General features: G+C 45.4%; 1 protein-coding gene across 10 annotated transcripts in view; it reads right to left on the reverse strand.

Moving 5' to 3' along the window:
* The window catches only part of cntrl (centriolin), a 226,409-nt gene that overhangs the window by 126,078 nt on the left and 87,748 nt on the right, over positions 1-12,583 (reverse strand). For all 10 annotated transcript variants that reach the window (XM_052462629.1, XM_035786379.2, XM_035786375.2 and 7 more), the window contains 7 exons: positions 10,327-10,516; positions 9,842-10,161; positions 6,250-6,434; positions 5,747-5,927; positions 4,936-5,334; positions 1,727-1,886; positions 1,016-1,131 (listed from right to left, as the gene is read on the reverse strand). In XM_052462629.1, the coding sequence (XP_052318589.1) occupies positions 1,016-1,131; positions 1,727-1,886; positions 4,936-5,334; positions 5,747-5,927; positions 6,250-6,434; positions 9,842-10,161; positions 10,327-10,516 (1,551 nt within the window). The remainder of the gene's footprint in view (positions 1-1,015; positions 1,132-1,726; positions 1,887-4,935; positions 5,335-5,746; positions 5,928-6,249; positions 6,435-9,841; positions 10,162-10,326; positions 10,517-12,583) is intronic.

The following is a 12,583-nucleotide window of genomic DNA, read 5'->3' on the forward strand; positions in this document are numbered from 1 at the left end:
TAATTTTGCACGCCCAATTATTCCGTTTTTGATTTGTTAAAAAAGTTTGAAATATCCAATAAATGTCGTTCCACTTCATGATTGTGTCCCACTTGTTGTTGATTCTTCACAAAAAAATACAGTTTTATATCTTTATGTTTGAAGCCTGAAATGTGGCAAAAGGTCGCAAAGTTCAAGGGGGCCGAATACTTTCGCAAGGCACTGCATCTCCACAGAGGAATACTGGAGCTCTGTCAGAGTGACCAACGGGTTCTTAGTCACCTCCCTGACCAAGGCCCTTCTCCCCCGATTGTTCAGTTTGGCCGGGCGGCCAGCTCTAGAAAGGGTCTTGGTGGTTCCAAACTTCTTCCATTTAAGAATGATGGGGACCTTCAATGCTGCAGACATTTTTTGGTACCCTTCCCCAGATCTGTGCCTCGACACAATCCTTGGTTTGGTTTTTACTCTGAAGTGCACTCTCAACTGTGGGACAGGTATGTGCATTTCCAAATCATGTCCAATCAATTAAATTTACCGCAGGTGGACTCCAAACAAGCTGTAGAAACATCTCAAGGATGATCAATGGAAACAGGAAACAGGAAATTTCAAATCTCATAGCAAAGGGTTCAAGTCTCAAAGTAAAATACTTATGTACATAAGGTAATTTTTTTTTTGTCATTATGGGGTATCATGTGTAGATCGATGAGTGAAAAAAGTATTTACCATTTTAGAATAAAGCTGTAACATACCAAAATGTGGAAAAAGGGAAGGGGTCTGAATACTTTCCGATTGCACTGTATTGATGGGTGCACTTCCTGCTTTTACTTCCTGCTTTGCTCCTTTGGGTACACTCACAATGGCCGCCAGTCCACCCATTATAGCATAATTGACTTGAATGAGGATGCCCATTCTATAGCAGCACATGCAGTCAAGAGCGGAGGAAAATGTGCACCAAATCATTTTTACTATTCAAACTGTCACAGCCCTCAATAAGGTGCCATTTGAGATCCAGTCAGCGTTATGAGTGACCTCTGACCTGCTGCAGGCTCTCCTGACTCCTCTCCAGCTGGTCCAGGTGCTGGTCGTGCTGCAGCTTCACCGCCTGCAGCTCCTGGCCCGTCACCTGCAACATCTCCAGAACGTGCTTCAGCTCTGCACATACACACACACACACACACACACACACACACACAGCCAGGCACATACACGTGTGCATGCACAAACACACACAATGACACACACAGTCATCAAACTGCACAACTCTATAAGGTTACTACTATGTAGTAATGTAGTAATACATAAGCATTGAAGTGCAGAGTAACCTCACGGTTCATGGTCTTATGCCATGACCACACTTTCTGATTCTTGGGCTGCACTTGCTTTCCCGCTGTAACCACACTCAGCGGCAGATCTTGCACTAATAATAAGTTAATAATTTGGACATAGTTTTACACTTCTGTACTGTTCATATAGTTATTGGGATGTCTGTACCTTGCTATCATTAGGCTTTTGGGCGTAGCCCGAGTGCCAGTCTGTTTGTGCCATCACGCCAACTCCTTGTCACTTATTGCCATGCCAAACATGTTTCGCTTTACAATTATCAATGGAGTTAGCAAGAGCACAAACAGATCTGGGACCAGGCTATTTAGGGTCTAGTCCTTGAGCAAAACCCTCTGACCGTGTCAATCTAACAGCATTGTAGAACTACGTGAGTTAGCTGTGTGTGACTCATGCTAGGGTTGGTTACCTGCTTTGTGCTTGTTGATCTGTAAGTGGACATTTTGTAGGATCTCCTCCTCCTGACCTCCCTGCTGTTTGAGTGCAGCCACGCTAGCCCTCCTCTCAGTCAGCTGTGCCTCCAGCTCACCCTTCTGGACATGGAGCGCCTCTACATCCCCACGCAGCACCTACATACACACACACAGTTACATAAAATTACTTTGTAACTACTAATTGGTCATTGGCACATTATTGATACAAACAGGTCTATGTGAAGCTGCAGCACGACCAGCGCCTGGACCAACTGGAGAGGAGTCAGGAGAGCCTGCAGCAGGTCAGAGGTCACTCATAACGTTGACTGGATCTGTTTGTATCACTAAAAGTGGCAGTAATAAAGCCTCTCTTGAAAAAGCCAAACTGTGACCCAGAAAATATAAAAAACTATCGGCCTATATCGAATCTTCCATTCCCCTCAAAAATTTTAGAAAAAGCTGTTGCGCAGCAACTCACTGCCTTCCTGAAGACAACACAAAACAATTTATACGAAATGCTTCAGTCTGGTTTTAGACCCCATCATAGCACTGAGACTGCACTTGTGAAGGTGGTAAATGACCTTTTAATGGCATCAGACAAAGGCTCTGCATCTGTCCTCGTGCTCCTAGACCTAAGTGCTGCTTTTGATACCATCGATCACCACATTATTTTGGAGAGCTTGGAAACCCAAATTGGTCTACACGGACAAGTTCTGGCCTGGTTTAGATCTTATCTGTCGAAAATATATCAGTTTGTCTCTGTGTATGGTTTGTCTTCTGACAAATCAACTGTAAATTTCGGTGTTCCTCAAGGTTACGTTTTAGGACCACTATTGTTTTCACTATATATTTAACCTCTTGGGGATGTCATTCGAAAACTTAATGTTAACTTATGCGGATGACACACAGCTGTACATTTCCATGAAACATGGTGAAGCCCCAAAATTGCCCTCGCAAGAAGCCTGTGTTTCAGACATAAGGAAGTGGATGGCTGCAAACTTTCTACTTTTAAACTCAGACAAAACAGAGATGCTTGTTCTAGGTCCCAAGAAACAAAGAGATCTTCTGTTGAATCTGAAAATTAATCTTGATGGTTGTACAGTCGTCTCAAATAAAACTGTGAAGGACTTCGGCATTACTCTGGACCCTGATCTCTCTTTTGACGAACATATCAAGACTGTTTCAAGGACAGCTTTTTTCCATCTACGTAACATTGCAAAAATCAGAAACTTTCTGTCCAAAAATGATGCAGAAAAATGTATCCATGCTTTTGTTACTTCTAGGTTAGACTACTGCAATGCTCTACTTTCCGGTTACCCGGATAAAGCACTAAATAAACTTCAGTTAGTGCTAAATGCAGCTGCTAGAATCCTGATTAGAACCAAACAAATTTGATCATATTACTCCAGTGCGAGCCTCCCTACACTGGCTTCCTGTTAAGGCAAGGGCTGATTTCAAGGTTTTACTGCTAACCTACAAAGCATTACATGGGTTTGTTCCTACCTATCTTTCTGATTTGGTCCTGCCGTACATACCTACACGTACGCTACGGTCACAAGACACAGGCCTCCTAACTGTCCTTAGAATTTCAAGCAAACAGCTGGAGGCAGGGCTTTCTCCTATAGAGATCAATTTTTATGGAATGGTCTGCCTACCCATGTGAGAGACGCAGACTCGGTCTCAACCTTTAAGTCTTTACTGAAGACTCATCTCTTCAGTGGGTCATATGATTGAGTGTAGTCTGGCCCAGGAGTGTGAAGGTGAACGGAAAGGCTCTGGAGCAAGGAACCGCCAGTTGCAGTCTCTGCCTGGCCAGTTCCCCTCTCTCCACTGGGATTCTCTGCCTTTAACCCTATTTACAGTGGGTGAGTCACTGGATTACTGGTGCTCTTCCATGCCGCTCCTAGGAGGGTTGCGTTACTTGAGTGGGTTGAGTCACTGACGTGATCTTCCTGTCTGGGTTGGCGCCCCCCCTTGGGTTGTGCCGTGGCGGAGATCTTTGTGGGCTATACTCGGCCTTGTCTCAGGATGGTAAGTTAATATAATAAAGTTGGTGGTTGAAGATATTCCTCTAGTGGTGTGGGGGCTGTGCTTTGGTAAAGTTGTTGGGGTTATATCCTGCCTGTTTGACCCTGTCCGGGGGTATCATCGGGTGGGGCCACAGTGTCTCCTGACCCCTCCTTTCTCAGCCTCCCGTATTTATGCTGCAGTAGTTTGTGTCGGAGGGCTAGGGTCAGTCTGTTATATCTGGAGGACTTCTCCTGTCTTATCCGGTGTCCTGTGTGAATTTAAGTATTCTCTTTCTCTCGGAGGACCTGACATGATGACTCCTTGCTGTCCCCAGTCCACCTGGTCGTGCTGCTGCTCCAGTTTCAACTGTTCTGCCTGCGGCTATGGAACCCTGACCTGTTCATCGGACGTGCTACCTGTCCCAGACCTGCTGTTTTCAACTCTCTAGAGACAGCAGGAGCGGTAAAGATACTCTTAATGATCGGCTATCAAAAGCCAACTGACATTTACTCCTGAGGTGCTGACTTGCTGCACCCTCGACAACTACTGTGATTATTATTATTTGACCATGCTGGTCATTTATGAACATTTTAACATCTTTGCCATCTTTGTTCTGTTATAATCTCCACCCGGCACAGCCAGGAGAGGACTGGCCCCCCCTCATAGCCTGGTTCCTCTCTAAGTTTCTTCCTAGGTGTTGGCCTTTCTAAGGAGTTCTTCCTAGCCACCGTGCTTCTACACCTGCATTGCTTGCTGTTTGGGGTTTTAGGCTGGGTTTCTGTACAGCACTGAGATATCAACTGATGTAAGAAGGGCTATATAAATAAATGTGATTTGTCTGTGACTATCGAACCGGCTATGAATATCGGTGTGCATTTAAATGAGGCTAACGTGGTTACCGGAAAGTGCCCCTAGTGTTACGATCCATTTTTTATTGGATGTTACATTTCAATAACCCTCCCTGACATGACAGTTGAAGGAGTGCTGCATGTTAAGCTGAACCCAAGAAAGTCATTTGATTAGTTTGACGTGTTGCGAGGTGTCACTTATTTACACCGGTTCTCCACCCCATTTTAGCTCATTTTGGCCATAGACTTCAACAGGCTTCCCAATTCTCTTTGAAGTGTGTTGTGACCCCTTAAATAAACTTTGACTTGACATTGTGACTGAGAAACTAGGAATGTCATTGCAATACCTGAATGTTAAGTTGCTCTAGCTCGCTCCTGCGTTGGGCGAGGGTGCTCTCAGACTGTTTGCAGGTTTCCAGCAGTGTGGCCTCCTTGCTCTGGGTCTCCTGAATCTGGCTCTGGAGGGCCTCCAGTCGCTCACTGGCTCGTTTCACCTTCTTGTTGACCTCTTGGAACACCAGGTCGCGGGCAGCCACCACCTCCTCCACCCTCTGCAGAGCGTCTCCCTGCTCTTCCTTGAGTCTCCTCAGCTCCTGGAGATCCTCCTGCAGATCCCTGAGATGCTGTTTGGCCTCCACCAGCAAAGAGGCGCTGTCCCGAGCGCGGAGTTCCAGCTCCTCCAGATCCCGCTCTGTGTCGGCGAGCCGCTTCTGGGCCTCAGTGTGTTGCTGGAGAGTCGCTTTAGTCTACACAGGGTCACATGAAACAGTCTGTTACAACACTGCTGGCTAATGATACAAGAGATGGTACTACAGACAAATATCACCATTCACCAGCAACAAAGTTTTCAAATGTAAGACGGTCAGTAATTCAACTATAATATTTTAAACCAGAAGGACAGACTATCAAGCTGCTGATAACCGACTACTGCACCCCCTCCCCCTTAAATGTGCTCCTCGCTCCATTCTGCCACCCAAGAGGTAATAAGAATATGGCAGTGTATATTCGACTGGCAGAAAATGAATGGTGGTGGACGGCAGTATGCTAACATTAAGTTATTTATTTCAACCCCTATGCCTAAGTGTACGTTTTCTTCTTCTGGTCGAATATACACTTCCTAATAACATTATATATAAAATATATGTCAATATATGTGACCTTGGTCCTTGTGTCCTTCAAGCTGCTCTGTGCCTCCAGCAGCAGTCGGTCTGCCTCCCTGAGTTCAGCCCTGCGGCGGAGCAGGGTCTTCTCCAAACATTCTACCTCATCCAGCAGAGCCCCGTGGTGCCGCAGGGACTCCTCCACAACCTCTGACCCCCCTCGGCCCTCCAGCATCTCCCTGAGGAGACACACACATAGCTGATCAAGATGTCCCCAAGTTGGTCTTTTAGTCTCCCAAAAAATATGATGTACTGGACTGCAGGGGTCAATTCAAATTGAAGTCTGTCAATTCAGGAAGTAAACTAAAATTCTAATCCAAAAATTGAAAAAAAGTGTATTTCTTTTCAATTACTACTCAATAAGTTTAAAAGGAGAAGTTATTTACGTCAAATGTTTTTCCAATTTTTTATTTTTTTATTCAAATCACTTCCTGAATTGACTGGCATCAATTCGAATTTACCTTAACCCTGCTGGACTGTGAGAGCTGAGGGTTACCGTACCTTCGGCGGCGAAGTTGGCTTAAGGCTCTCCGGAGCTCTCTGAGCTCCAGTCTGAGCTGTGTGCGCTGATCCTGGTGCCTGAGCACATCCCTCTCCAAATGGGCCTGCCTCTCCTCCACCCCTGGGCCCTGGCTGCCACGTGGCTGTTCCTCCACCAGCTGCTCCAGCCTGGCCAGCTCCCTCTCCTGACGGACGGACAGACGAACGGATACACACACACTTTTATGGCTTACATGCTGACCATGCTGCAAGTCCCTCCTCTCCCATCTCCTGATTGGTTTTTAGGAGCATATACCCACATGAGTGATTGAAAGATGAACAGAGGTCCACACTTCAGTCCAGTTGGTGGTGGGAATGCACCTTAAAGTTGGTTGCCAACCACCATATAAAGTCCAAAGAAGAAGAAGCCTGAAGGTGGAGAGATTACTGGAAACAAACTCATTTGACCCTTTTATCTGTGGATTAATTGTCGGAGGTGAGGACCTTGTGCATTTCAGGTAAAATAACAACCCAATATTTATATCCCAGGACAAAATAGCTAGCATCAGCAAGCTACCTAGCTAAATCGGTTCCATTTCCTTCCATGTCAAATGATCCTGGTATGGTTACTGGCCCAATGTCCAATGACAAAGGTAATAGCTGTTTCGCATTAGATTGTGCCCGCTAAATGTGATACTTTTCCTGTCGCAAATTTAGCCAATTTCTCATCGTAAGGAATCAGTGATATTTAAACGCTGGTATCTATTAGAAAGTTGTGTAAGACGTCGTCTCCTACGTCTCCCTTCACATAAAAAAAGTAATCTCTATGAAGCACTATTGATATAACCGAGGTCATACACCGCTATGTGAAAGTTTCCTGTCCCACTGCTTTCTGGAGTGTTTGCTGCTGCTGTTTTGACAAAGATGCAAATGCTTGTATTGCAGCTTCCCCTCAAATGCAGCGGGTGCAGTCGTCTCCATTACCACTCTACACTCATTCTTCCAACGGCCCCACGTCTAAAACAGGGATATATCCCCCTAAATGTTTTTCCTTCTTGTTTATTTGTCTTACCCTGGCCATTAAAACCACTGTTAGTGACTTTCACTGTGGCAGTATTAACCCCTTTGCATGACTGCGAAGTGAGCGGAGTTCTATTCCACGTTCTATTCCACTCTCAAAGCATCCTGCTCTATATTATCCACTACCCACTGCAATTGCCGTTTTGATCACGTTTCAAACCTGCCATCAAAGCTGATGTACAAATTCTATCAATGTTCTCACATACCCAGTTTTTTTGCAGCGGAGTACATCTACTCATTTTGGTGTTATCGGTTATACTCTTCTGTTGATAAAACGGCGACATCAAAACATTTATTCCTATATTTATACTCCTATTCCCGAGGCGCTCTCTTTTGATGACTTCTGTACACGTAATAGCCTTGGTTTCATGCATGTTAACATAAGAAGCCTCCTCCCTAAGCTTGTTTTATTCACTGCTTTAGCACACTCTGCCTAACCGGATGTTCTAGCCGTGTCTGAATCCTGGCTTAGGAAGACCACCAAAAATTCTGAAATCTCCATTCCGAACTACAACATTTTTCAGACAAGATAGAACGGCCAAAGGGGGTGATGTTGCAATCTACTGCAGAGATAGCCTGCAGAGTTCTGTCCTACTACCCAAACAATTTGAACTTCTACTTTTAAAAATCCACCTCTCTAAAAACAAGTCTCTCACTGTTGCCACCTGCTATAGACCACCCTCTGCCCCCAGATGTGCTCTGGACACCATATGTGAACTGATTGCCCCCCATCTATCTTGAGAGCTCGTGCTCCTAGGCAACCTAAACTGGAACATGCTTAACACCCCAGCCATCCTACAATCTAAACTTGATGCCCTCAATCTCACACAAATTATCAATGAACCTACCAGGTACCACCCCAAAGCCGTAAACACGGGCACCCTCATAGATATCATCCTAACCAACTTGCCCTCTAAATACACCTCTGCTGTTTTCAACCAAGATCTCAGCGATTACTGCCTCACTGCCTGCATCCGTAATGGGTCAGCGGTCAAGCAACCTCCACTCATCACTGTCAAACGCTCCCTGAAACACTTCAGCGAGCAGGACTTTCTAATCGACCTGGCCGGGGTATCCTAGAAGGACATTGACCTCATCCCGTCAGTAGATGCCTGGTTATTTTTTTTAAATGCCTTCCTTACCATCTTAAATAAGCATGCGCCATTCAAGAAATGTAGAACTAGGAACAGGTATAGCCCCTGGTTCTCTCCAGACCAGACTGTCTGACTGCCCTTAACATCATATGGCGTTCTGCATTTAGCATCAAACAGCCCCCACCGTGATATGCAACTTTTCAGGGAAGCTAGAAACCAATACACACAGGCAGTTAGAAAAGCCAAGGCTAGCTTTTTCAAGCAGAAATTTGCTTCCTGCAACACAAACTCAAAAAAGTTCTGGGACACTGTAAAGTCCTTGGAGAATAAGAACACCTCCTCCCAGCTGCCCACTGCACTGAGGAGAGGAAACACTGTCACTACTGATAAATCCACTATAATTGAGAATTTCAATAAGCATTTTTCTACGACTGGCCATGCTTTCCACCTGGCTACCCATACCCAGGTCAACAGCACTGCCAGCACTGCACCCCCCCCCCACAGCAACTCGCCCAAGCCTTCCCCATTTCTCCTTCTCCCAAATCCAGTCAGCTAATGTTCTGAAAGAGCTGCAAAATCTGGACCCCTACAAATCAGCCGCGATAAACAATCTGGACCCTTCCTTTCCAAAATTATCTCCCGAAATTGTTGCAACCCCTATTACTAGCCTGTTCAACCTCTCTTTCGTGTCGTCTGAGATTCCCAAAGATTGGAAAGCAGCTGCGGTCATCCCCCTCTTCAAGGGATGTTTTTATCATAAATCTTCAATAATGTTCCAACCGGAGAATTCCTTTGTCTGTAGAAATGCAATGGAATGCGAGGTAAATTTCACATGAAAGCGCGTCACGAGCTCGTGGCTCTCTGACAGACATCTGACTCATTCCCCTCTCATTCCCCCCTCCTTTACAGTAGAAGCATCAAACAAGGTTCTAAAGACTGTTGACATCTAGTAGAAGCCTTAGGAAGTACAACATGACCAATATCCCACTGTATCTTCAATAGGGAATGAGTTGAAAACACGTCAGAATGAAAAAATTCATTCTGACGTGTGGCTAGAGTAAGGAATGGCGTCTCTGGGACGTTCAGCATGTTGTAACCTTCTGAACGCCACCCATGTTGGAGCCAGAGAAAAAAAGGCATCTGTAAGTCGAGGGCATCATTTTAGTTAATGCATTTTCAATATAATCTTAATTCACCCTCTAGTGGTCATATCGTAGATTAGCCCGGTGTTTTCCAATCCTGGTCCTGGGGACGACCCAAAAAGGGTGCAACTGTTAGATTTTGAGTCAAAGCCTTGATGATGAGCTGGTTAGATGAATCAAGTGTGTTAGTGCTAGGTCTAAAAGCGGAAATCTTTGGGTCCCCACGACCAGGATTGGGAAACACTGGATTAGTCCATTCAAACCATTAGGAATCATCATCTCATCCATGTCACCCACCATCTCCTTGTGCCCCGGCATGTTGCAGTGGAGCACCCCGGTGGGGAAGCTGACTCTGAGCAAGGGCCCAGAGAGGCTGCTGGGGCCATAGACCAGGTGGGCCCCCTGTGGTGGAGACCCGTAGATGACCGTCCCGGGACTGAATGCCAGGCTGGCCGCAGGGGAGGCATAGACCACAGAGCCAGGGGGCAGGGGCGAACCGTCGGGCAGCATGGTGTAGATGGCCGAGCCAGGGGGATGGCTGAATTGATCCCCAGTCCCCATCCCAGAGGAGCTGCAGTCTACCACATCGCTCTCACTACCACTGTCCCTCGCCTCACCTGAGTGGTCAAGCACGCACACACACACATACATACACACACCAATGCACACATACACCGATGCGTGCACACACACACACGTTGCTGTGTTGACTCTCACGGTTTGCTGTATTGTAGTGGAACGACAGAGGTCTCAGAGGAAACTTGCAATGTGCCTATACATACCTCTTCCTTTGTAAGTGTGTGAGGATGTGTGCACCGGAGGGGAGTAGACCCAGTATCCCCCTACAGGCTGGGGACCTCTATCCCTGCTGACCCCCCCGCGCCTGCTGTTGCGGTGCCCCCTGCCAGGCGAGGTAGGATACTGCGACCCTAGACCTGAATCCTGAGTGCCCTGAGTACCTAAACTGTGAGCCTGATGGAACAAGGAGAAACAGACAATAAAACTATAGTATATTAGTCCTGTACAATATCAGCCTTAAGCCTAATTTATACCAAATGCAATATAAGAACTACAAATAGCCATACAAAAATGGCAATCCTGCGTAATTGTGTAGGAAAAATACGCAAAGGTGTACAGCCCCGCAATTATAAACTCGACACAAGTAAGCAGGATCGCCATTTTGCGGTCTTGCGTTGCATTTGTACAGTATAATTTAGGCTTTACACATACTACATAGAAAACACTTCAAACACAACTCCTCTGGCTCCAAATGACCGATCTGCATGAAACATGGCATCTATGGAGCAATATCTCCCAACGCAACAATTTCTAGGCTCGTATGTCAAACATACTGACCGATAAACATCCATGTGGGCATGGTCTGGCACATAAATTCATACAGATCAGACACAGATATTTGAATTGTACCAAAACTTGGTGTACATTTTTCAAACACTGTCAACACTCAACATATGCAAGCACATTCAGATCGACCACACGGTGGCGCTGCAACAGGCACATGTTTATATCTCTTGAGTTTGGCTGCATGGTGGCACTGTTCGACAGGAAAAAGAGTTGATGCAAGCACATTGGCCCATGTTCTTTTATCGAGACTCTTGGAAAATGTTGCTTTTAATTCTTTAGAGTCTAAGATGTTGGGGGGAGGGGGGTGCTAAAACTGACATGGAATTTTTTAAGAATGTCATAGTATGGATCATTTTACTATGTGATTGTGAATATTAGGACCCCTTTAGGTATAAAAATATATACTTTTGGGGGGGATAAAATATAAAATGCCCTGCTAGAGCTACCCTGGTCAACTGTAAGTGCTGTTATTGTGAAGTGGAAACGTCTAGGAGCAGCAATGGCTCAGACGCGAAGTGGTAGGCCACAAGCTCACAGAACAGGGCCGTCGAGAGCTGAAGCGCGTAAAAATGGTCTGTCCTCGGTTGCAACGCTCACTACTGAATTCCAAACTACATCTGGAAGCAAAGTCAGAACAAGAACTGTTTGTCGGGAGCTTCATGAAATGGGTTCATGAAATGGGTTTCCATGGCCGAGCAGCCGCACACAAGCCTAAAATCACCACATGCAATGCGTCGACTGGAGTGTTGTAAAGCTCGCCGCCATTGGACTTTGGAGCAGTGGAAAAGCGTTCTCTGGAGTGATGAATCACGCTTCAGATCTGGCAGTCCGACGGATAAATGTGGGTTTGGCGGATGAAAGGAGAACGCTACCTGCCTAAATGCATAGTGCAACTAAAGTTTGGTGGAGGAGGAATAATGGTCTGTAGCTGTTTTTCATGGGTCAGCCTTGGCCTTCTGTGCCTCCAACTTAGTGGAAACAGTTTGGGGAACGTCTGGCCTGTTTCAGCATGACAATGCCCCGGTCATGACTCTCCTGTGAAGATCTGAAGAATCAGGTTACAATGGGTCCGCTCTAAGTTGGCCGTTTTATGACGCTCGTAAATACCAGCAGGAACTCTAACTCCCATACAATGAAAGGTAAGTTAAAAATCCCTTCGTTTACAACAGAGAGAGATTTTGTAGATTGTGACATCCAAGATTGGATAACGAAACAGTAGTTCTGTAATCCAAACAGTTGGAAGGATCCGTGGGTACTTAAAGAACAATTATGTCAGATCAGTTGTTGTTTTGGGATCTCATTAAGGATGGTATAACATAACTATCTCTGAATGTGTATATTTCCCAGTTGTCAGGTTTACATACAAATGTTGTGGAACTTCTAGGATTAAATATGAAACTCTTTATGAGAACACGAAATGTGATCTTGGCCTTCTAAATTAAAAAAAATGTTTTTCATGTGAAGTTTATCCAGTCACTAACCATGCCTACGTCAGCACAGACATTATTCCAAATGTAATGGAACGCCCTTTTCCCCCAAGTATTTAAAAAGGACTCGCTGAAGAATGAACATATTAGACATTTTAGAAGTGGTTCCACCTGAATATGTTACAAATGGTTTTAAAACTACAAGACCAGAAAATGGTAAGACTAATCCAGTATTGACAGAAGTCCC

The sequence above is a fragment of the Oncorhynchus keta genome, chromosome 14 (assembly GCF_023373465.1).
Source record: "Oncorhynchus keta strain PuntledgeMale-10-30-2019 chromosome 14, Oket_V2, whole genome shotgun sequence".
In the NCBI taxonomy this organism is placed as follows: Eukaryota; Metazoa; Chordata; class Actinopteri; order Salmoniformes; family Salmonidae; genus Oncorhynchus; species Oncorhynchus keta.